Source organism: Aphis gossypii, chromosome X, assembly GCF_020184175.1.
Source record: "Aphis gossypii isolate Hap1 chromosome X, ASM2018417v2, whole genome shotgun sequence".
In the NCBI taxonomy this organism is placed as follows: Eukaryota; Metazoa; Arthropoda; class Insecta; order Hemiptera; family Aphididae; genus Aphis; species Aphis gossypii.
In genome coordinates this window covers 25,139,510-25,162,250 of record NC_065533.1, presented here as the reverse complement: position 1 = coordinate 25,162,250, position 22,741 = coordinate 25,139,510, and the positions used below count along the sequence as shown (strand labels likewise).

Below are 22,741 nucleotides of genomic sequence, written 5' to 3'. Positions count from 1 at the left end.
GAACGAGTTAAACCAATTACTCTTTCTACATGTATACCTACAGAAGCAAGTTTTCTAGTTTCCTCTATAGTACTAGGATGTAATTGAGGTAGACCGTTTGTAAATACTGGAGTTTTTAAAGCTGCTCAGTGAAATCCAACACTCATTTACTGTAAATCCTCGATCAGTTAATACAACATCACCTGTAAGTAATTTGTTCAACAGGTTACTATTTTCAGTTATACATTTATCACTGGTTCATCTATCCCATAGATATTAAACATATGGATACGGCATTCCTTTTTACATTCTACATACACTATTTAGGCCACTATTAAGTTAGATAGTTTTTCTATTGTTATTTCAAAATAGTCTAATATTACAGCAACAGAATTCCCAAACACATTGAAGAATGATTGGGGCATAGTACTTCTTAAAGTTTAAAATGAAGTGAACAAATTATCATGTGATTCAATTGTTACATCAGATCGATGTAGTGCATTAAACCATGACTTGCGTTGAGCCAACAAAAGTGCCTTTTTTCAAATAATATCTTTTAAATGTTATAGGTATTATCGTTTTCATACTTTTTAACTTCAGTAACCTTCTACTTCATAGTTTCGTGTAACTTTAATTTTGTATATTATATTATGCTACATACTCTATTATTTATTTACTAATAATAAATTTGTTTCAAAATAACATTTATTAAATACATGACAATACATATCAAAACTATTTTTGTTTACAAATAAATTTTGTAATATAACATTAAATTGTCATTTTACTACTACTATTTGAATTTCTTATTTTTTTTCAACAGTGATAAAGTATAGTTTGTTGATAAAGCAAAGGATAATTATAATTTAAATACACTTAATCTAAAAAAAAAAAGAGAGAAAGTATTTACACAAAGTAATAAGAAAAATGTATAATAAGTAAGTATTACCTACCTATTTGAGCAAAATTAAAACATGCTGCAGTTTAAATATTAAAAAATTAAATATGTACCTATTACATTTTCAAATACATTTAACCTATATAATAGGTTCTCTATTACCTAATCTAACACTGTGTGTACTTGAAAACAATCTATCTATTTTGGAAATATAATTTATAATATTATTTTGTTATCATAATGACTGTTGAATTTCTAAATACCTAAACAAAATAAATAATATTTTTGTGTTATATTTATGTTACATTATGTAAATCGAATTGTACAAAATCAGGAAAAAAATGTTCGTCTTTCTTGGATTTGCATCATAAATCAAAATTTCGTAATATCACTAAAAGAAAAAAAGACAATGAAGAATTTAAAAAAAATAAATGCAAATTCTATTTGTATTCTGCTGAATCTGTTTTGAAAAAGAATAACAGAGTAGATATAGATTTAATGAAGTATATGATGTTTAACATAGGTAATTAATTATATTTTAATATTATAATGATGGAAGAGTGGTCACCTTCGTGAAAATTTTGTCAGAATGAACAATTTGAAAATAAAATAATAATCATAATTTCATAAACACAATAGAATATATTTATTTTATAACAATATGCCCATTGCCCAACTCGGCGAGCGAGTGCAGACAGACTGACTACTGACGGGACATAGGTACTGCAATCTATGGTCGATCTAATCGTCGATCGACGCACGCCGAAAACAATATATTCAAAATAATAAAAAATAAAAAAGTAAATTGAACAATATAAAAATAGACTGTTAATAATTCTTAATACTGTCGCCGTGGTCTGCACGACGCACAGCGATAACACAGAATATTATTACACATAATAATAATAATAATAATAATAATATTAAAAATCACTACAATAATTAACTGATGTTGAACTCCGACTTAAAGGGATTTGATTCCACTTATTTTCTACCGAAATAGAACATGTTTAAGTAATTAAGTTAATTTTATTTACTAGCATAGTTAGGGTACCGGATAAAACTCCTGAACAAATATTTGGATTTGTCACAAAGTTTACTTGAATACCTATTACTTTTGTGATTTTTTGAAACGAATGTTTAAATACTTCAGAATTAATTTTTGAAATGATAATTATACATTTTTTTTAGATATTAATAATATTGATCTAAGCAATCAATTACAATATATAACTATATAAATAAACTTTAAAAAAGTTGTTGACAAATAACTAGGTCAAAAATATAGTTGAAATTCTTTTCATTTTATTATTATTTTGACAAAAATAATAATAATATTTGTGTAGTTCATTTTGATATTTACATGCACTTGTAGCAGTGATCCTCTATTACTTATATATATTACAGTCATATAAACCCCAATGATCATTTATTGCACAGTGTGCACACATATTTTACACTACACGTACACTCTCACTTAAAATTTTACATGTATTGAACTCCTTAAAAATAGTCTGTGTGACTGTGTGGAATAAGAAACATAATAAATTTATAAATTTAAGTCTACAAAAACTAAGGTACCCTTGTTTGTAAGCAAACTTTCAACACCTACATTCAATTAGCAGTAATTTACTATGAACTTTCACATTATTGAATCATCACATTTATTTCAAAAATGAAATAAAACTATCTGTTATGTAACGATTTTGTTTTTTCAACACCATAATTATAATTCAAATAATTAGGTACTTGATTTGTTCATAAAAATCAAACAATAACGAGGATTTGGCAATTTTTTATGTTTTTTGTTTTATTATACTACATTAAAATATGACAATCGAAATAATATAACACTACTATAACCATACTGTTAAGTTCTCCATTATTAACTTCTTATTACTTAGTGATTTTATTATAAATATTAAATTTATTTTATTACCTATGTAAGGTAAACTTGCTTTAAAATTTGAAAATATTATGTTCACAATTTCTTAATTTATTATTATATGCATCAACCAATGGACGCGTGGTCAAATCTAAATTATTTTGTATGTGATTTATTTAATTATATTTTAAGTATTCAATTTTTTCATAAGATATTGAAAGCTGTAAATAGTTATCATATTTATCATATTTATAATAGCACTTATAGCTATTTTCCTAGAAAATAAATTACCTAAATAATTAAGTTATCTTAGCTCTTAATAATTTACATGTTTTACAAATTAGTAATGCACATTCTATTTATTATAGTTTAACCAACAATCAATTGTTAAATGACAGAATTTTGAGCAGGACATTAATAATTAATCAGCGAATTCTACCGCTCAATTCCATAATAGTTTAAAATATTGCATGGAAATGTGTGAATTAATAATGGCTTGCCAGTTTATTGTGTTTATAATGTTTATGTTTTTTGTATTCATCGAAATCAAATGCCATTGCCCATTAGTGTGGATCGGTTGATAATAATATTATATGTTTTTTTTCTTGCTATTGGAAATATTGCGTTTAAATTACCTGATGAATTAAAACACAAACCACCTTTTTCACCAATCACTGGAAATTATAATATCTAAAACTGACAAATCATCTACGTTCAGAATCATTTTTCGTATACAATGATATCCATCATTGGATTCAAATTTAATACATCCATGATAGTGACTTACTCGTATACGTCTATACAACAAAGCGTTACTCACTTGACCACTCTTTTATTTATTTTGAAATATTTTAAATTTATAACTATAATACATTTTTTAAATTCAAGTTTTATGTATACAAATTTATAAGTACATTATGTTTTTTTCATTCCTATTGTTTATTTTATTATATTTTATTTATGGCGGGGTAATAACAAACAAGTACCAATTTAACCATGTATGTTATTATTATGTTTAAAAAAATAAAGAATAGTGAGGGGGTGTGGAAGGCACAGCCCCCCGCTTTATGTTTAACCAATAAATTATATATCCCCCCCAGAACAAAATCATAACTACGCCACTGATCAGACTAACAGCTACCATAAATAGGTACCATGAATTGATTATGCATATTATGTGTACATTATTATTTATTATTATACGTCTACGTCTATGGTCTATACACATCATAAGGTATTATTCGAAAATACGAATTTAACATGTATAATAATGCGTAAAAATCGTTAAACGTCAACCTAACCTAACTGTTCTTGCGTTGTATAAAATGTATCGTTTTATCACCAGATGACAGACTTTCACGATCACAATCCGAATTTTTTTGTGCAAAAAACTTACAAATAAATGTCAATAATAATTATACGCATGTACATTATTCAAAGTTAATTTTAACACAGTCAATAAGCAATATAGTTCAATAGTTCATACAGATTAAAAATAAGATGGTTACCTTTTCCTTTGCCATTGTTATATTTATAATTGATTTGTGTTAACCATATATTTTGTTATAAACATTTAAAGCCTCCATCATTAACTCTTACGATATTTTAAAATAAAGTACATACAAGAACGGTGGTATGAAAACTATTAAAATTTAACATGGCACTCCACTATATAATATAATTATGTTAATTGCAATATAATAGAATATACCTAGGTACATTTTAAAATTTTAACAAATACGTATAAATTACTTTTTTTTAATTAATACGTGTAGATTACAAAGATCGCGTATTATAGATTAATCATAATATTAAAATATCAATAAATATTTGCTACAAATGTCATGTATTTAAAGTACTGAAAATAGATTTTCGACAGATGGTTGAGCGGTAAAAACAAGTAACAACTAACATGTACCCAAAACTACTTTCGTACTTATTAATAATCAACTAAAGATTTGTTCTATTAACATTTAGCTATAGTATAGCAGTATATCTGGCAGATAAATAGTTATTTGCAACAGTGAAGCTTCCAATGTATATACATGTAATTAAAACAAAAACAACGATTTCTTAATAACAAATCAATTATGTAAAATTAAGAAAATCATATCAAACACACTGAATAGTTAATTACATTGTATTTAGTTGAAGTCTCTGTGCATATTAAGGACTTTATTCTTCAGTACTTCTTCGAAAATACACAGCAAGTTGATATGATGATTTGTGAATGTCTGATTTCCATTAATTAACGATATGCACTCCAGGTACTTGTTAATTATAACTCCGAGCTTGCTTTTGGCAGCAAGAAAGTCAACTGTATCAAGTATTTTCATTAGATGATTCATATATTTATCCATAATGTCGATTATATCTTGTTGTAGTTGCTCATTGATGACACAGTTCTTATTCGGAATGGGATAGTGAAGTATCTTCCGCATGTATGTAATATATTTGCTCATATTATCCAAATCCACTTTACAATCTAAGGCCTGCAATTCATTTGAAATTAGGTATTGTATTTGTATCTAATGCATTAAAAATATTTCAATTTAAAAACCATTTTTATTAGCGTGATTACCGTTAACAAATTGTTCAATTTTATTGGTCTGTGTCTCAAAGCTTTAGTCTCCACGCATATTATCTTCCGAGCACAGTCCTTAATGCAATTTTCCTCTGCGGAGTTCCTGTTTACCTTAGCTATAAACTTTTCGATATTTTGCTCGTCAATGAGTACAATGTCAAGGTAGCTGAGGTTATTGAAAAACCATTGGTATTTTTTTAGCTTACAGAAATGAAGCCATTTGGTGAATGCCCCGTCCATGTCCTGATCAACGATCGTCTGGTTATCCAAAATACTACGCATGTGAGCGGCTGCAACCATTTCGAGATGGTTATTACCAAAACAATTCACTGAAATAAAAATTGTACATAATTTTAAACGGTATCGCTGTACCATTAACTAATCTGTTAACTTATGTATCTACGCAAATTCTTACGGTCGAAATTAGGAAGATCGTGCAGAGGATTTAAATGTAAATGTTTGATTTTTTCCCATGCACGTACGTCCTGTTTATGTTTTTGTTGTTGTTGAATACTTTGGATAACCAGAGATTCGGAGAGATCGATTTGAGTTTGTTTGAAATAATCTTTCCAAAAATTATTTATGTCCATGTTGCAATTATTATCGTTGGGCAATTGTTTTACTCGTTCAATAAGATGTTTCAAAAGTCTACAATCAATTAAAATATTATACTGTAATTTTAATTGATAATTAAATAGATATGAGTTACATTTATATGTATTTTAATTTTTATATCAATAAATTTTAGCATTTGATTAGTTGAACTTGTTATTTAATATAATGTACTTGATTTAAATATAAATGACGTATAAGCTTATTACTCTTTTTTCTTATAAATCTATCGATGTATATACACATTTATAAATCGGTAACAAATATACACTTTAATTAGGGCTATCATAACAATGTATGCGGCTCGTGATAGAGTAAAATTGCATTCTATTATTCTAATCAGAGGCATATTTTTAAGTATATCTATTAAGACCGGGGCATAGATTTTCCAGAATTCCTAATTTAAAACTTGACCTTTTTATGTTACAAAAATAATCCAATGTCTTGGAGAGCTTGTTCTTAAGTAACTAGGTTAAAAAATGCCTTCAATTAAATTACCAATAATGCATAACAAGCCGAGTTATTGATGACAGATACGATACGCGATCAATGATCATGTTGTCTGTACTACACGATAATTTATTAAAAAGTGAATACTATTATCGCACAATGCGATTCGTACTATCGAAATAATAGTATGACAAGAGAAATAATTTTATAAAACAAACAAGGTTAAAGCTTATACAGGTAATCAAATATTTGTAAAACAAAGAGTATTTTGACTAAATTTTTTTTTTTAATTCTAGTGTTTTGAACTGAAATCTAAAGCACTAAATATTTGAATGAATTGCTATACAATAGTATATTATTTTGTGATACTTAAAACCTAAATACTATTTTAAAAATAAATCAACATAACACTACAATTAATCTAACAATTTTAATTGTAAAAATCTCTTGTAAAAAATCAATCACTAAATATTTGAATTATATTATTTTATTATTTGAACATATATTAGTACATTGTATTTAATGCCTTTTTTTTTAAATAAAATCCATTAGTCTATCTTTTTTTATAAATTCATTAGTAACTTTATCATAAAAATATTATAAAACGGTATTAAAGTTTTAACAACAAAAAAAACAACACTAAATATCGAAAGTTTGGTATAAGAAAAAGTATTTAAAAGCGCTCGGTGTAGCACTTCCAAATGATGCGTAAAATCGTAGTCATTCCGTCCTAGTGCACCCGGCCATAACTTCTATATACGAGTAGATACTAGATATGAGAGCCACTAAATCCGAAATGCTTCTGTCAATATATTGCATACCTAAATGACCTTAATTTATTAATTTTCTCACCAATTACTATAAAATTATAAAATAGTTAATGAAGTATAATTACTGACGAGTATATATATTATACCCATCTTAAATAAAAGCACTTATTGCTCATTAATATAATGAATTAAATAAATTTATTTTTCTTCTTTTTTTGAGCGGACATGCGGCGCTTACCTCGCTTGCCCTAATGACCACACCCGCCACTGAGCGCAATCATAATTTTTGGAAAAATATATTAGGTAATAGGTAAGGGTTTTATCGATTCTGCCGTTTCAATATCAATTTCGCCGGCTATCAATACTGCCGAATATTTGTTTATGTTAATTCCGGTGACTGTTTATCATATAATAACTGATGAGTGATGAATCATATTATAAAGTATTTTTTTCTTTTTAGTTAACATTGTAGACACACTCACACTCAGTTTACCATATATATACCTACATATTTATATATTTTTTTAAATAAAAACGATTCATTTATTGTCGTCCACAACGAAAAATATAACATAGATACCTAATATCTATATATATTTTATAGGAAGTAAAAAAAAAGGCATTAAATACAATGTACTAATATAGGTATGTTCAAATAATAAAATAATATAATTCAAATACTTAGTGATTGATTTTTTACAAGAGATTTTTACAATTAAAATTGTTAGATTAATTGAAGTGTTATGTTGATTTATTTTTAAAACAGTGGTTTCATGACAGTTTTAAATACCTTACCTATCTTTTAATTTTTTACTTAATAATCGTTAGGCGAAGTCGATAGTCGACGAAATCAATATGTAAAAAAATTGGGCGCAGTTGATATATGGTGCAAACGATAGATTTCTTGCTGGTAAAAATTTCGGCGCAATTGGTATAAGTCCAATAGGTGCCTATCATATATACTAATAGGTATACCTACTAATATCAACTTACCGGTCATCAAAAATATAATCTAATTGAACAACATAATATTATATAGGTACATATCTATTTGTTAATATTAATTATGAACAATATATGTATCATGTTTCATACAACAATTTCACATGAATAAATATGATACTTTTTTTTTCGTAAGCTTATCTTTTTTTTATACATGTGTAGTACGGGTCACGGAACTCGTGGCGTCGTAATAACTACGTCATAACTGCACACTATTACAAAAGGCCATCGATCAAATCCACACACTTAAATACATCAATCCCTCATATTTTTCCCAAAATCAGACCATTAAAAACCACATGTACTGATATGTATCAATAAAGGGTACCGGCATTTTTACAGAATGGTATTGTACTCGAAAGTCCGTATGGCGTATACCCAAAACATTTTTTCCTGAAGAATTTTTATCTGAATCGATATTAAAATCGTTAAGTTATAATAAGTATAAAAATTAATTAATAAAATTAATATTAACATAATTATAAGTTATGCAGAGTATAATAATTAAATATAAAAAAAAACATAATATGTCGTTGTAACAACGGTAAAGTTCGATAAAAGCAAGATACCCGTACTTTTACGTAAATAGTAAATACTATCTTTATTGTACGGAATATAAATGATTATTGATAGATTAGAATGTATAGCAATAGTTGTATTTTAATTTTTAGTTATAGTTATAAAACATAACATATAGAAAATATGCCACTGTAGCTCTCCATAACAACAAATTTTTAAATTTTTTTATTTCGGAAACACTAACCTCGGTAGAAGGGCGTTCGGAAAAAAAGGTTTCGGATTTTCGGGCAAAACACCATTCGAGAATTTCGATTCGGGAAAAATGGCGGGTACCATCAATAAAGGTCCCCACACACTGGAGCGGTAACGGTGGTAATGGCGGTAGCGGTAGCGTTAAATGAGTCCGGACACAAATTTACTTCCACCGCCGACACAAAAGAACTTTACCATCACCGCTACAGTTTGTGAGGACCTTAAGGGGATTGGAAGCGTTGATTTTCTGTCTTTGTCTTACACACGTGGAATATAGGAAAAATAGCTATACGCGCCTGACAAAAATTAAGGTACTTCTAGTTGTTCGATTTAAAATATGTAAAGATGATTGAATTGGCATACAAGTTTACTTTGCATCAGTTGAAGTATATTTTTAATATTTTCAATATATATTTAATAATAAAAATTGACAAATTTATTAAATTTAAAATATTTATTCTCATCAAAATATTTATTTTAAACAATAAAACAATCGATAAAGTGCTTCGACCGATGCAAAGTAACTTGTATACCAATTCAATCATCTTTACATATTTTAAATCGAACAACTAGAAGTACCTTAATTTTTGTCAGGCGCGTATAGCTATTTTTCCTATATTCCACGTGTGTAAGACAAAGACAGAAAATCAATGCTTCCAATCCCCTTAAGGTACATGTCTATTTAAATTTACTTTATCGATTAAGACTACCCATCAGTTATTAAATTTAATAAAAGTCACAAAATTATAACCAATGCAATTAATTAACTAAATATAATATTTGAAAACACTAGGATGTATATTTATTCCAATTTAAGTATTATTTACTATACATACATTATTTTATCTTATTATGTATTGAATTATTTCTAATTAATATTAAGATTAAAAGATCCTATGTATATATCAAATTATTTATACAATGTTTTATTTAATAATAATAGAGATTTAAATTTTAACCGTCAATCAAATGTGAGTCTTTTTGAATTATTGACTTTCCAAACTTCCCTATTTAACAATATAAATATTCTGCGCAGTATTAAACGGTCAAATAAATATGTGAGTATGAACGATGAGTAGTTTTTAATGACAATCCCCTATTTGAGGATCCCACTCGTCATGCCTTAGGGGACAGCTCTGGCCTTATTACCTGTATACCTTTTTTATTGTTATATATTTTCAAAAACTGAATGTCACTTATAAAATAAAAATAAGTATATTATTTGAAATAGTGTACCCAATTATTAGTGAAAATGTACTTACTCATGTATGTTTTTTAAGGATGGAGATTTCTCAATCAAATAGCATATTTTTACTACCTCTTCCATGTAAGTTCCATTTTCTATTGTGCGGCAAAGCATGTGCTTTAAATTATCTAGGTGTTCTTCTTTAATCATTAATTCGTCACTTTTAGCTAATAGCAATGCTTCGTGAATTTTCACAATTGAGTTTGAATTATTGGAAGAACTCAGCCATTCGGAGATTTTATTTGAATCATTGGCTTCCAGTTCTCTTATTTTCATCTCACTAAATAGCATTGAGTAAACATCAGGATAATCAAATGACAGATCATCGAGTGATTCAATTAGTTGTTCGCGACGCTGTTTTTCTGATTCGCATTTAACTAACGCCTCAGCAAATCGTTTCATAGTATACCTATTATATAACAAAAAATATATACATATTGTACTTATGTGTAAAAAGAATAAAAAATACTGAAAAAAGTAATAAGTCATTAACATCGATGATACAATTATAATAAATATAACTCTTATATTGATATATTTGTGTAATACAACTGTGTTAAAAAAATAAATGATATTAACGATTTATTAACAAAAAAAAATTTTTTCATTACAGCTATTTTTTTTTGTCACATTATTACTTATCAAGTTATTACCCAACACTGCGATACTCTTACAGTTTAGCGCACATATTAGTACTTGAATAATTTGTTCACAATTATGCACACATGCCTACATACAACATAATAATATACTAAATAAATTATAAATTCATACTAATTTTTTTTTTTTTTTTTTGAAATTCATAAATCGATGATTGACATTATTTTAATGATATAATATATTATTAATGAACAAATATTAACTACAGTATTATACCTAATAATTAATTCAAAATTAAATTTCCAGTTTAAAAAAAAGACTTAGGTAGTTGTGAGAATATTTTATTTTTAAAGTAAATAAAAAAATTCCAATCTTCAGTTAAATAAGTGACATTTAAAACAAATTACTTAGAAAAATCTGTCGCCGCCGCACCAGCATCGACACACACACACACACACACAAACACTCACGCGTATCAGCCGCTAAATTTATATTTATTTTTGTGCTTTTATTATAATTATTATTGTCGCGTATATTATATAATTTTGTGTTACGTAAGTAATTACGACGGCGTGTTATCTGCCGCCGTACTGGTACGCCGATGCGCACAGTTTAATCGGCCGCCGTAATTTTCTCCAGTCTCTATCGCACGTTACCAGTGGCCCCCCTGAGCCTTTTTTTTAATGTTAAAATCATTGACTTATTGAGCCCCCTACTTTATGTTTAACCAATAAATTATAATATATCCCCCCCCCAGAACAAAATCATAACTACGCCACTGCACGTTACTATAGTTATTGTTACCCGGACCATATTATTTTACGTAGGTGCGAATCGCCACTAATATATTACATTGTGCAGGCGCAAATCGCCACTGATTTATTATTATATTTTGCGAGCTCGCGAATCGCCATATTAATTGAGTTTTGTTAAGACGCTAATCGTCCCAATTATTCGTTTGATTTTTTTGTTTTATTTATTATTATTTACATGTTGTATATGTCAATTTTATTATACGGCTGTATAGGTAGCGGCTGGCCAACAGTGCTCCACAAATTGCGGGGTTTTTTTTATATTATTATTTGAAAATTATCAATTAATATTAATATTATTGAATATTTATATTAAATATTATTATTATACAATATACCTATACTCAGCTGTATAATATATTATTATATTTTTTGTTGGTTGTGCCGAACCGGCAATCTTATATCATATTGTTATACATTTTTAACTGTTGGGCCAAAAGGGCAGTAATTTTTATTATTGTATTATATATTTTTTACCATTCCTCTAATTTGAGTTACCATTATTATCAGAGTTACCCGTGTCCCTAGTTTTTAAGTATACACACACGAACAAATATATACACACATACACATACCACCCACATACTAGCACTCACAGGTTTTGCTCGGTGACCCTGTCCAACTCCTGTTGAGTGCTATATACATTATACGCATTTACACAGGTCGGTCAGCGTGTGCGTGCCGTTACGCGAAGTAGTTAGGTAATCTTTTTTTATTATTGGAAATATGATATAACCCGAACACGGGAACTAAAAAAAAAACAAAATTTCGTTTATTTGATGACAAGTAACCTCAAAATATAACTATCATATTATACCTAGTATAATATTACTCACTTATCACTTGTTTTAATAGAACTACATCATAGTAAATTAATACTCGACTAATAAAATATTGTATTTTGTTTACCAAGCTTACGTAGATATAAATGACTAAAATACTTCAATAGTCGATGCAAAATATAAAATAATAAATTTCGACAGTGAATCATAATAAACTAAACTTTCAGATAAATAGAGTGTGCATATCTGTCAGTAGGTAGACATCATTAAAATATAGTGTAAATAAGACTACAAAAGTTGACCAATATTCAATATACATATGTCATTATCAAAGCTCTGACTAAAATTGAAATAAGTCACCTATATTTATACACATTATAAATCGCTTGAATTAGAATGTTTTTAGTGAATAAATTAAAATACATTAATTTTATTAATATAAATTGGATTTTGAAGCAGAATAAATCTTTTAAATAATCGTTTATTATTCCAAAAAAGCATTATTTTTTTTTCGTTTTAGACAATCAAAACGGTTAATTTGATAAAACTATAAAAACCTGTTGTAATAATTTTATTAGCCATGTACATATTAACTATATCTCAACGATAACAAACAAAATAATGTCAACAATGTATAACACGAAAATGTAATCTATTTCTACCTAAATAGTATAAATATAGTAGGCTTTTATCATGACACAATACAATGACAAAAATAATATGTATGATATTTTCGTGAAGAATTATGCAAAAAAAGTACATTTAGGGGGCAAGAATTAAATAAATCAAAATCAAATTGAATTTATTTCAATCAGAATGATATAAAACAAATCTATGTCTAATATAAACGGACGTAGCCCATTCGGCTCTTGTTTTACAAAAAGGTCAATTTGCTAACGGTTCCCGTCAAAACAGGTAAATTTCCAAACGGCTCCGGTTTTTTACATCACAAATTCATTTTCATTTCATATAGACTTAAAACTGTCTCAAAAGAGGTGTGGCTAAAATTGTGTTGGTGTAAACTAAAATTTTTTAGGCATAATTTTTTTATACAATCCATACGTATTATTTCACTCGATGAAAATTGGTCAATGATATTCCTAATGAGCTCCTGTTAATTGTGTGTGTTGAAGTGTCTTTGAGCTTAAATAGAATTTTTAATTTTTTCTACAGGAGCCTTTTATGAACTTACCTGTTCGTTAAACCATTTTTGACGGGAACCGTTTGGAAATAAGCAAACAATGAACGAAAGCCATTTGAGATATACCGATATAAACATCACATTTGAATCACACTCACCGTTTGAAGTCTCAAAACTATCATATTATGCTAAGTATCGACAATTTTAAGTGTTTTGCTAAAATAAGAAATATGCAATACTTAGTTCTATTTTATAAAAAGATTTATAATGAAATAAGAAAAGTCGAATGAAAAATTTAACACGAGGCTATTTTACATGCATTTGCAATTTTATTCTGATTGATTTATGATTTAGAAATAGATTACATATTGTTCATTACCTACGAAATAATTCATATTACTTTTTTTATTTGAAATTTAAACCTAACAATATGTATCTTATATTAATATTAGTAAAATATTTTGACTATTTATAGGCTTATAGCAAGTTTAAATGTTTCATTGCAAAACATAAATTTTAATGTTGATCAACGTTTTATTTAATAATGGCATGTTAGTCAATGTATTTAACGATATTATCCATTCATTTATATTTATTGAAACTTGAACAATTTTATGAAATAATTTTAATAAATATATATTTTTTAACGTATCTAGTTGAAATATACCTATATACATAATATACGCACTGAGTATAAGTAATTATCGTCTTATAATGGCCTCGAACCGGCTTTATTAATACAACATAATTATCAACAAATTATTATAGATACTTACAGATCGAAATTTTTGGGGCGGAGATCGCGTAATATATTAAGCACACTTGGGTATAAAGTATGAATACAATGACGCTTCGCAGTTTTGTCAGTCCTTCAGCTTTCGAGTTCTGTATTAGACTGCCGCGATAAATATGTATTATTAAAAATAATACGTATAATATATGTACCTATATATATATATATATATATATATATATATATATATATATATATATATATATATTATACATACATACTTACGTAAACATATCAATCAGATGTTCACTCGGCGGCACACCCAAAAACCAAATAAATGGGCGGCGCTCCGTAATCATAACTACCTGTGACCTGTGTATTAAGTTATAATAACTGAAGGTCGCGGTGTGACGGACATGTCATACTCGCACTATACGTCCATTTCTGTTGTACGACACGAGACATCGAGTCCAAACTCTTATAGGTACGTCTCTCGACACAGGTAAATAACAAATGGTCATAGCGTAATGTCCCTTCTATATAATAATATAATAATTAATATATGTACAAAAATACATTAATTCAGGCACAGTTTGAATTTAAGAGGATGTCAGCGCACTATTAATTGTTGTGTCTCTCTGGCCCACGCGCCACACAGGCAAAACGCATTTACGCAGAATCTTTTTTTCTATGTTTTTAAGTAAAAGTAATCTTAGAGTAAAATCACCCATTAAAAAAAAGATAGATAATAATATTTTTGAAGGAATGACAAATCGATTTTACATTTTATTGTTATTTGACTTTCAAAATAAACAAAATAGTGTAGTAAATTTAAACGATGTTTAAATTGTTTTGAGGCCATATTTTGACAAATCGATATGTCATTCCCTTAAAAATATTACTCTCAATCTTCTTAGTAACGGGTGTTTTTGCTCTAAGATTACTTAAAACCATAGAAAAAATGATTCTGCGTAAATGCGTTTTGTCTATGTTGCGCGTGGGCCAGAGAGATAACAAATTGTGCGCTAACATCCTCTTAAATTCGATCGGTACGGCACCGACATTTACAATAGTCTTAGCTGTGCGTTGCGTTATCGATCGACCGCCTGAATTCCACTTCTACGATCGTTGACGTATAATATGCCTCTTCACATGGCTTAAAACCATGTAATAAAAATACAGCTTTTTAATCGATTAATCTGTTAAACGTGTTTCAATAGTGTTAAAATCTTAATATTCATATACAACTAAATTATCAGTTATAAGTAAAATAATAATAATAATCACCTGTCTACCTAGGTACTGTTTTGTATAATCTATACTTTTTATAAGGTACCTAGCTTAAAAATCAAACAAGAGCACGGTGCGACCAGTTCTTTACTAATGCATCACTTGTTCATTTTCCATATTTAAATAATACGTAAAAAATATCATTGAATAATACATAGTTTTCATTAGAGATCAACGTATACGTCTAATTGTAAATAAACTAATTAAAATGCCAAAAACTCTTTTTTCAAAATATGGTACTTGCCACATAACAACTCAGTAATATTTCCACATTGTAGTCTCATTGAATTGATGAACGATAATTCCTGAATTAATAAAAGATAATAATATTATGTATTTTTATTTGCGGTTCCATAACTTATTATTTATTTGTCACTTATAAGACTACACAATATTATATACATAAAATGCTATTAATTATATAACGAAATACCTAGTAAAATAATAATACCTATTCATCTATTTTTAGTACTCAGAGGCGATGAAAAACGAGCCTCATCACGATGATCGCAATTTACTCAATTTTGCTTAATTAATAGTCGCGTGCATTCGAGTACTTACGCGCGTGTGTGTGTAATTAATGCAACAATTCAGAGGCGACGTTAAACGGCGCCTCTCTGACGTCATGGAAATATTGCTGCCGGCTGAAATATGAGCGTTTGTTTACGTAATAATTATTTCGTACATTTCTTATCGGTTGATTACTATTTTTGGTAATAAACGTGCAGGAATAATATTATACAATAGTAAAATGAATGATAATTCATATTATTAAATTTCGTAGAGAAGAATTTTTTTCAAATAAAATCATAAATACATTAAAATTGTTAGCAAAGTGTGTGTTATCGGTGAGATAAGAATTATACTTTTAGAGTATTTTTTACTACAACATTTTAGTTGAGGCATCGCCTCACTTGCCTCATCCTCAAAACCACTGAATTACAGAAAACAAATGAATGAGATGAGTAATTCAAGTCTATCTAAATTATTAGAAAATCGTACAATTCCTAAGAGTCAATTTGAACTTATACATGAGATATTTGCAGTATCAAAATTTAAAAATATAAAAAATAGAAGATATAGTGAAAACTGGACACTTTTTTGTTTTCTTTTTCAAATTAGGTAAGCACTATCCACTAAGCTCATAAAAAAAATACTATTATGATTATATTTTTCTCTCCTTTATGCTATTTAATTTAGATCTTCTAGTGGTTACACATTTTTGAGAGAAAATAACATACTTCCATTGCCATGTGTAAACACAGTTCAAAGAAATTGTTTAGCTGTTCAAGTTAGTTGTAGTTTTGACTTAAACTTTTTCAAACTTAAAAAAAGTTCATTGCCAAAACTGATCAACAGAAAATAGGTGTTCTGTTATTTGATGAAGTTTTCTTATTTACTTTAATATAAACTGGGCTAGAAGACTATGGTAATGAAATAAAAAATAAAACAAATAGCTCTGAAAAATCCAACCATGGGTTAATTTTAATGTCGCAAAGTTTAGCTGATAATTTTACCCAGCCCATAGCTGTTTTTGCAATAAAAGGTATCAATACATTATTAATTACATTAATGACAGAAATCCAAAGTAGTTGAGCATTATGTTTATATTTTCATTTATGCTATAGAGTATAGATCCCTCTAAATCTAGGAGCATTTAAATACAGGAATGCACTTCTCATGGTGCACCCGTGCAATATGGTATCTTACTAGTTACTATAATATGGTAACTTACTAGATAACAATGATTAATTTAAAGTGTTGCAGCTTTTTGATTTATTTCTTTTTTCAAATGTATTTTTCTTGTGATATTTGTAATAAAAACTTTTCAACGAAATTCCATAAGGTAGAAATATTATTTTAGAAAAATCATATATTTTTCAAAATGTAATAGGTACTTAATTGCATTGGTCTTAATTTTAAAAAGAAAACTTTTTTGATTGACCATTTAAACTCTGAGCATGGTATGTCGACCAATAAGGATATTTTACAATAGGTAAATATAATATTATAGGTGTTTATTAACTTTTTTACTTTAAAAATATTTGTTTAAGGCAGATTTGTATTCATACGTGAATAATCCCTATACTACGCGGGTTAAAGTAGCATCCTTAGAATACGCAGCGCCAAATGTGGCCGTTTAATCGTGCGACTCATTTCGGTACGTTATCAGAAGCGGAGTTTGATCTACTTATTTTAGTCAATACAATAAAACAATATTACCGATGGACACGAAATTAAACATATTTCATATACCTAGATATTTAACATATTAATAAATAATACATAGTTATTTTTTTACATAAAATAGCAATAAATAATTAATAGAAAATATAGTTACATTTTTTAAATAATACAAAATGTTTCATTTTTATTATTTGTCAGACTTGAAATAGGCGTTTAGTGAAATTGCATAAAAATTAAATTTTTTGTCTTTATGCCTGTTCATTTAGTAAAAGGCCTGATTTGACTATATGTCTACGACATAATATACAGTTGTCGCTGCTAACTGATAACATAATCCGATTGATCACTAAACGAAAAAAAAAATAAATAAAATTACATACTTTAATATTGCCTCAAATTTAATACACATAAAAAAAATTTTGAAAATACTATTATTTAATTTATTAATAATAATTTATTATTACTATTTAAAGTATGTACCTAAGTATATAAAATTTAATATTGTTTAGAAAAAAAATAAAATTCATAGTCTTTCATAGCACGGACATGTTTTCTGCGGGTTAGAGTCTCGTGTAAGTATAGTGATAAGCAAAATTAAAAAATTGAATGGTATTACATAATATAATATTTATAATATTAAATAATAATAAATAACAATAATAACATAAATAATAATAATAATAATAATTTATAATATTATATAATATATAATATAATTAAAAATCGCACCTCATTTATAAAATTCCTGGAGGCGTCTATGTAAAAAGTAATAACTTAAATTAATTTATATTAATTGAATTTACTTTATTGTACACTTGTAAGACTGTAACAATGTTCGTGAACTTCTTCTTAAATTGTGTTTTTGTGAATTTTGTCAGCCTTTTACGGACTCTTTGTTGACAACTCCCGCATCTGCGCATTTGGTGCCTGTCGCTTTATGCTGCAGCCACCCACATTCCACTCATTTTGAAAGTTGGCAAGGGTTAGTTCACGACTTTAAGGGGTGATGAGAAGCGAATCTCATTGGGATACGACGTCGTCCGGAACACGGCCGTAATTGGGGGGGAGGTTTGGGGTTCAACCCCCCACGAAATTTTGAAATGAATTTTATACTATATTAAATTACCTATAAAATATTATAATAAAATTATTACAATTTTTTTAGCTTGAAACCCCCCATTAATTTCCAGTTACGGCCTTGGTCCGAAACGTGGCCACACTCATCTATACTGTCTTATCAATACCACCTCATTAAAACACCCACTACCTGGCTCTGCAGCTGATGTAATAAAAATGAAATCAATGGCTGCTGCGAGATTCGAGGATACGTCATCGTTATGATTTTAACGATCAGCGTACAGGCGTATCAATTTATTAGCTCTGTTGCTCAAATACTACTCGAACGGTATACCGTGTTTAAACAAAGCATAAGCATAAAATAATATAATACTGAAGTACAAAGTCGAAAATTAAAAAAAAAAAATACTACATAATACCGCGAATAAATAATAAAATATATTAGCTATGATAACACGGGTTTTATTTTCAGTTTAATTAATAAATGTTAAATATTTGTATTCTAAGAAAACTCTACACGCACTTGGGACATTTCCATCGACTTTTAAGATTTTATTGTTTTAAAAAAATATTATTAGTAAGCATTTTCTAAGCGATTTCTTATATATATATTTTCTTTTCAATACAGTTATAATTTGTTAGAAAACATGGCTGGGATCATATTCACTTACTATAAACGGGTATGTATTATAATTTAGTATTTTACATAATATTAATACATTATGTAAAGTTTTATTATTATTTAAAATTAGTATAAGATTAGTACCTACTTTAGTCCAACATTAATAATTTATTGACGATTTTTGTGTCGAATATTTTCAACAGAAGAGGCGTTAATTTTATTTGAATAAGATACTATGATCAAAAACTCGAAGGAACTTGTGATTAATAATTGAAAACTGTAAACATCGGGCCTCACGAGTGAGCTGATTTGTCGAGCTCGCCCGAGAATTTTCGGGAGTTTGCGCAAACAGACGACAGTAATCCGTAGGCGCTACGGTCACCTACCGGCGTGTTGCTGCTAACTTCGCGACTGCGGCAAGTGGCAACAGTCTATTGATTTTCATTCCAACGCTGGAGCTGAACAGACGACGATTGCTATCTACTTGAAACAATACAGCGTCCAAAAAGCTCGTACAAACGTCACACATTCAGGTTAGTGCATATAGCTGTATACTATTATATTTATATTCATGTTATATGTATAAATATTATAATTAAATTTTACATTTATATCTATGATATTATTAACTTTAAAAAACGAAAAAATAAACACTTTACTACCTACGTAAAATAAGACTAAGCGCTTCAATCTAAAGAATAAGAAAGGCGTCAATTTTAGAAAATACAACTATTATTGTTTACTTAGATGTAATAATATTAAAACCTATATGTGATACAAAATATTATATAGAAACACTTAAATTCATTCAACAAATATTTAAGTATATTTATTTTCACAATAAATAAAAAACGATATGATTCTACGTATAAACTTTAATATAATAATATGTCATGTTTTTTTAGATTCTGAACGGAGTGATAAATGTATTGATTTTACAATGGTGTGTGTCTTTTTTATTATTTTTATTTTTGTGTTTGTCATCACGTTTTGGAGCAGTAAAAATGCTTCGATTTTTAGACTAAGCCCAGTCTCTGATAGGAAAGTGAATCTAGTTGGTATAGTTGGTCAAAAGTAAAAAATTTCCAATATTTTTCAAAAGCGTCAGAAAAAACCCTAAAAAGTAACTGAAAAACAGGAATTTTTACGCAAAACCAGTTTTCGACCAAATCGATTTTTTTATATGGTTGTAAATCAAAAACGAATCACTGTAAATACTTGAAATTTTCACTAAACGTTCATGTTAGTGTTATCTATATACAGTTAAATTTTCAAAAAATGTTGACTTTTACTATTTGACTATAAAATTTTTATAAGAATTTTTTTTTGAAGTGTTGATTAAAAATGTTTGAATGATCAAAAATACTTGAAAATTTAATACAAGGTTCCTTATGAGTTGGTCTTATTGAAGCTAAAAAAAAAAAAATTCGTTAATCACAATTTTTTCATAAGCGTTTATAGTTCAAATTTTTACGAAATCTGTCGAAAACACGAAAAAAAAGTTTTAGTGATGAGTTAATAATTATTATTAGAATATATACGTGTTATATTCTTATTTATAAAAGGGGGAAAGTAGACAACCACTCTTGTAATTTGTATACCTACGTTAGGTTAGGTTAATTTTTCATCTTTTCAATGAATTCATTATTTTTAAGGTTCTGAATGGTTAGTAACGAATGTATTCATTTTACAATAATGTATTTTTTTTTGTGTCTGTGTACAGCATAATATGTCAAAATAATGTTTCAATTTCGAACTTCAGAAACTTGTGGTTTCTGATAGCAAAGTAAATATTCTGAGTGCATTATAGTAGTCAAAAAAAAATTTTTCCTACATTTAAAAAAAAAAATCGATTTTTTTATATGGTCGTATTTCAAAAACCAATATTAAGACAATCTTCTATGGTCGTCTTTAAATGTATTTTATTTTTGGATTAATTGCCTAGTGTGTTAGCTAAACTAAGAGGAAAAATAGACTAAATCGATTGGCTCATCTAAGTATCCACAGTTCCATACCAATCTAAAATTGTGAGGTGGTCAATATTTTTTTAAAAAAATAAATAGTTTTTAAAAAAAATTTTATAAATTATTATTATTTTAGATTTTTGAACGGAGTGAAGAATGTATTGATTTTACAATGATATATGTTTTTTTGTGTCTGTCATCACGTTTTGGAGTAGTAAAAGTGCTTTGATTTTTTAAGTTCAACCTCGTTTCTGATAGGAAAGTGAATCTAATTGATACTTTGAGGGGGGGGGAAGGGTCAAAAGTAAAAAATTTCCAATATTTCTCAAAATCGTCAGGAAAAACCCTAAAAAAGTAACAGAAAAACAGGAATTTTTATGCAAAACCAGTTATTGACAAATTCGATCATTTTATTTTACTGCAACTCAAAAAATAATAACTTTAAATACTTGAAATTTCACCAAATGTTTATGTTAGTATTATCTATATACAGTTAAATTTTCAAAAATGTTTGACTTTTTTTGAGTTATTTATAGATCACTGAAGTTTTCGATTTTTATGAGAATTTTTTTTTGAAATATCGATAAAAAAAATTTGGATTTTGAAATGTTGAACCTAAAAAACTTGAAATTATAATACAAAGTTCCTTATGAGTTGAAATAAGTAAAAAAATTAGTCACAATTTTTTTTTATAAGCGTTTATAGTACAAATTTTTACGAATTATGTCAAAATCGCGAAAATTTGAAAGTAATTTTGAAGTTGAAAAATCATAAAATTTTTTGTGTTTATAACTAAGGATTAAAAAATACAACACTAAATTTTCCGTCAAGTAGCTATAGAGAAAATTCGAAGCATCATTATAGGAGAAATTTTAAGTGCGTTTGAATTTAAATTTTTTACGAAACAGCGTAACAATAACGATTTATCCTCAAACGATTTTAAATATTTGTTATTATTCAAAAAGTATAAGTCGTAGATACTTGATAATTTCACCAGTTATTTAGATTGACATTTTCTTTACATGATTAAATTTTCGAAATATTTTGATATTTTTTGAGCTATTTATAGACAACTGAAATTTTTAATTTTTCTGAAATTTTTTTTCTAAAGTCTCGATAAAATTATTTTGGCTGAGTCAAAACACTTGGAAATTGAATACGAAGTTTCTCATAAGTTATTCTTATAGTGATTAAACAATTATAAGAATACATAGTCACAATTTTTTTTTATTAGCATTTGAAGTTCAAATATTGCCAAAAATTCGTTAAAATCATGAATATTTGCAAATTATTGTGTAGGCATAATTCATAAAAAATTTTGCATAAGTAGCTAAGA

At 27.5% G+C, this 22,741-nt stretch overlaps 1 protein-coding gene across 1 annotated transcript; it reads right to left on the bottom strand.

Moving 5' to 3' along the window:
- Positions 1-4,504: 4,504 nt before the first annotated feature.
- LOC114132596 (uncharacterized) lies at positions 4,505-14,435 on the bottom strand. Its single transcript, XM_050207756.1, has 5 exons — positions 14,309-14,435; positions 10,214-10,606; positions 5,762-5,994; positions 5,344-5,675; positions 4,505-5,254 (listed from the first exon to the last, which is right to left on the bottom strand). Exons 2-5 carry the CDS (start codon positions 10,597-10,599, stop codon positions 4,907-4,909), a joined length of 1,299 nt encoding a protein of 432 aa, XP_050063713.1. The 5' UTR covers positions 10,600-10,606; positions 14,309-14,435; the 3' UTR covers positions 4,505-4,906.
- Positions 14,436-22,741: the final 8,306 nt, after the last annotated feature.

What these genes read in the sequence shown, in the direction of transcription:
- LOC114132596 (XM_050207756.1), bottom strand. Translation starts at nt 10,599, where the DNA reads ATGAAACGATTTGCTGAGGCGTTAGTTAAATGCGAATCAGAAAAACAG. An exon ending in TCCTTAAAAAACATACATGA is followed by an intron (nt 5,995 to 10,213) that starts GTAAGTACATTT and finishes AATTGATTGTAG; the next exon opens with ACTTTTGAAACATCTTATTG. An exon ending in AATTGAACAATTTGTTAACG is followed by an intron (nt 5,255 to 5,343) that starts GTAATCACGCTA and finishes AATGAATTGCAG; the next exon opens with GCCTTAGATTGTAAAGTGGA.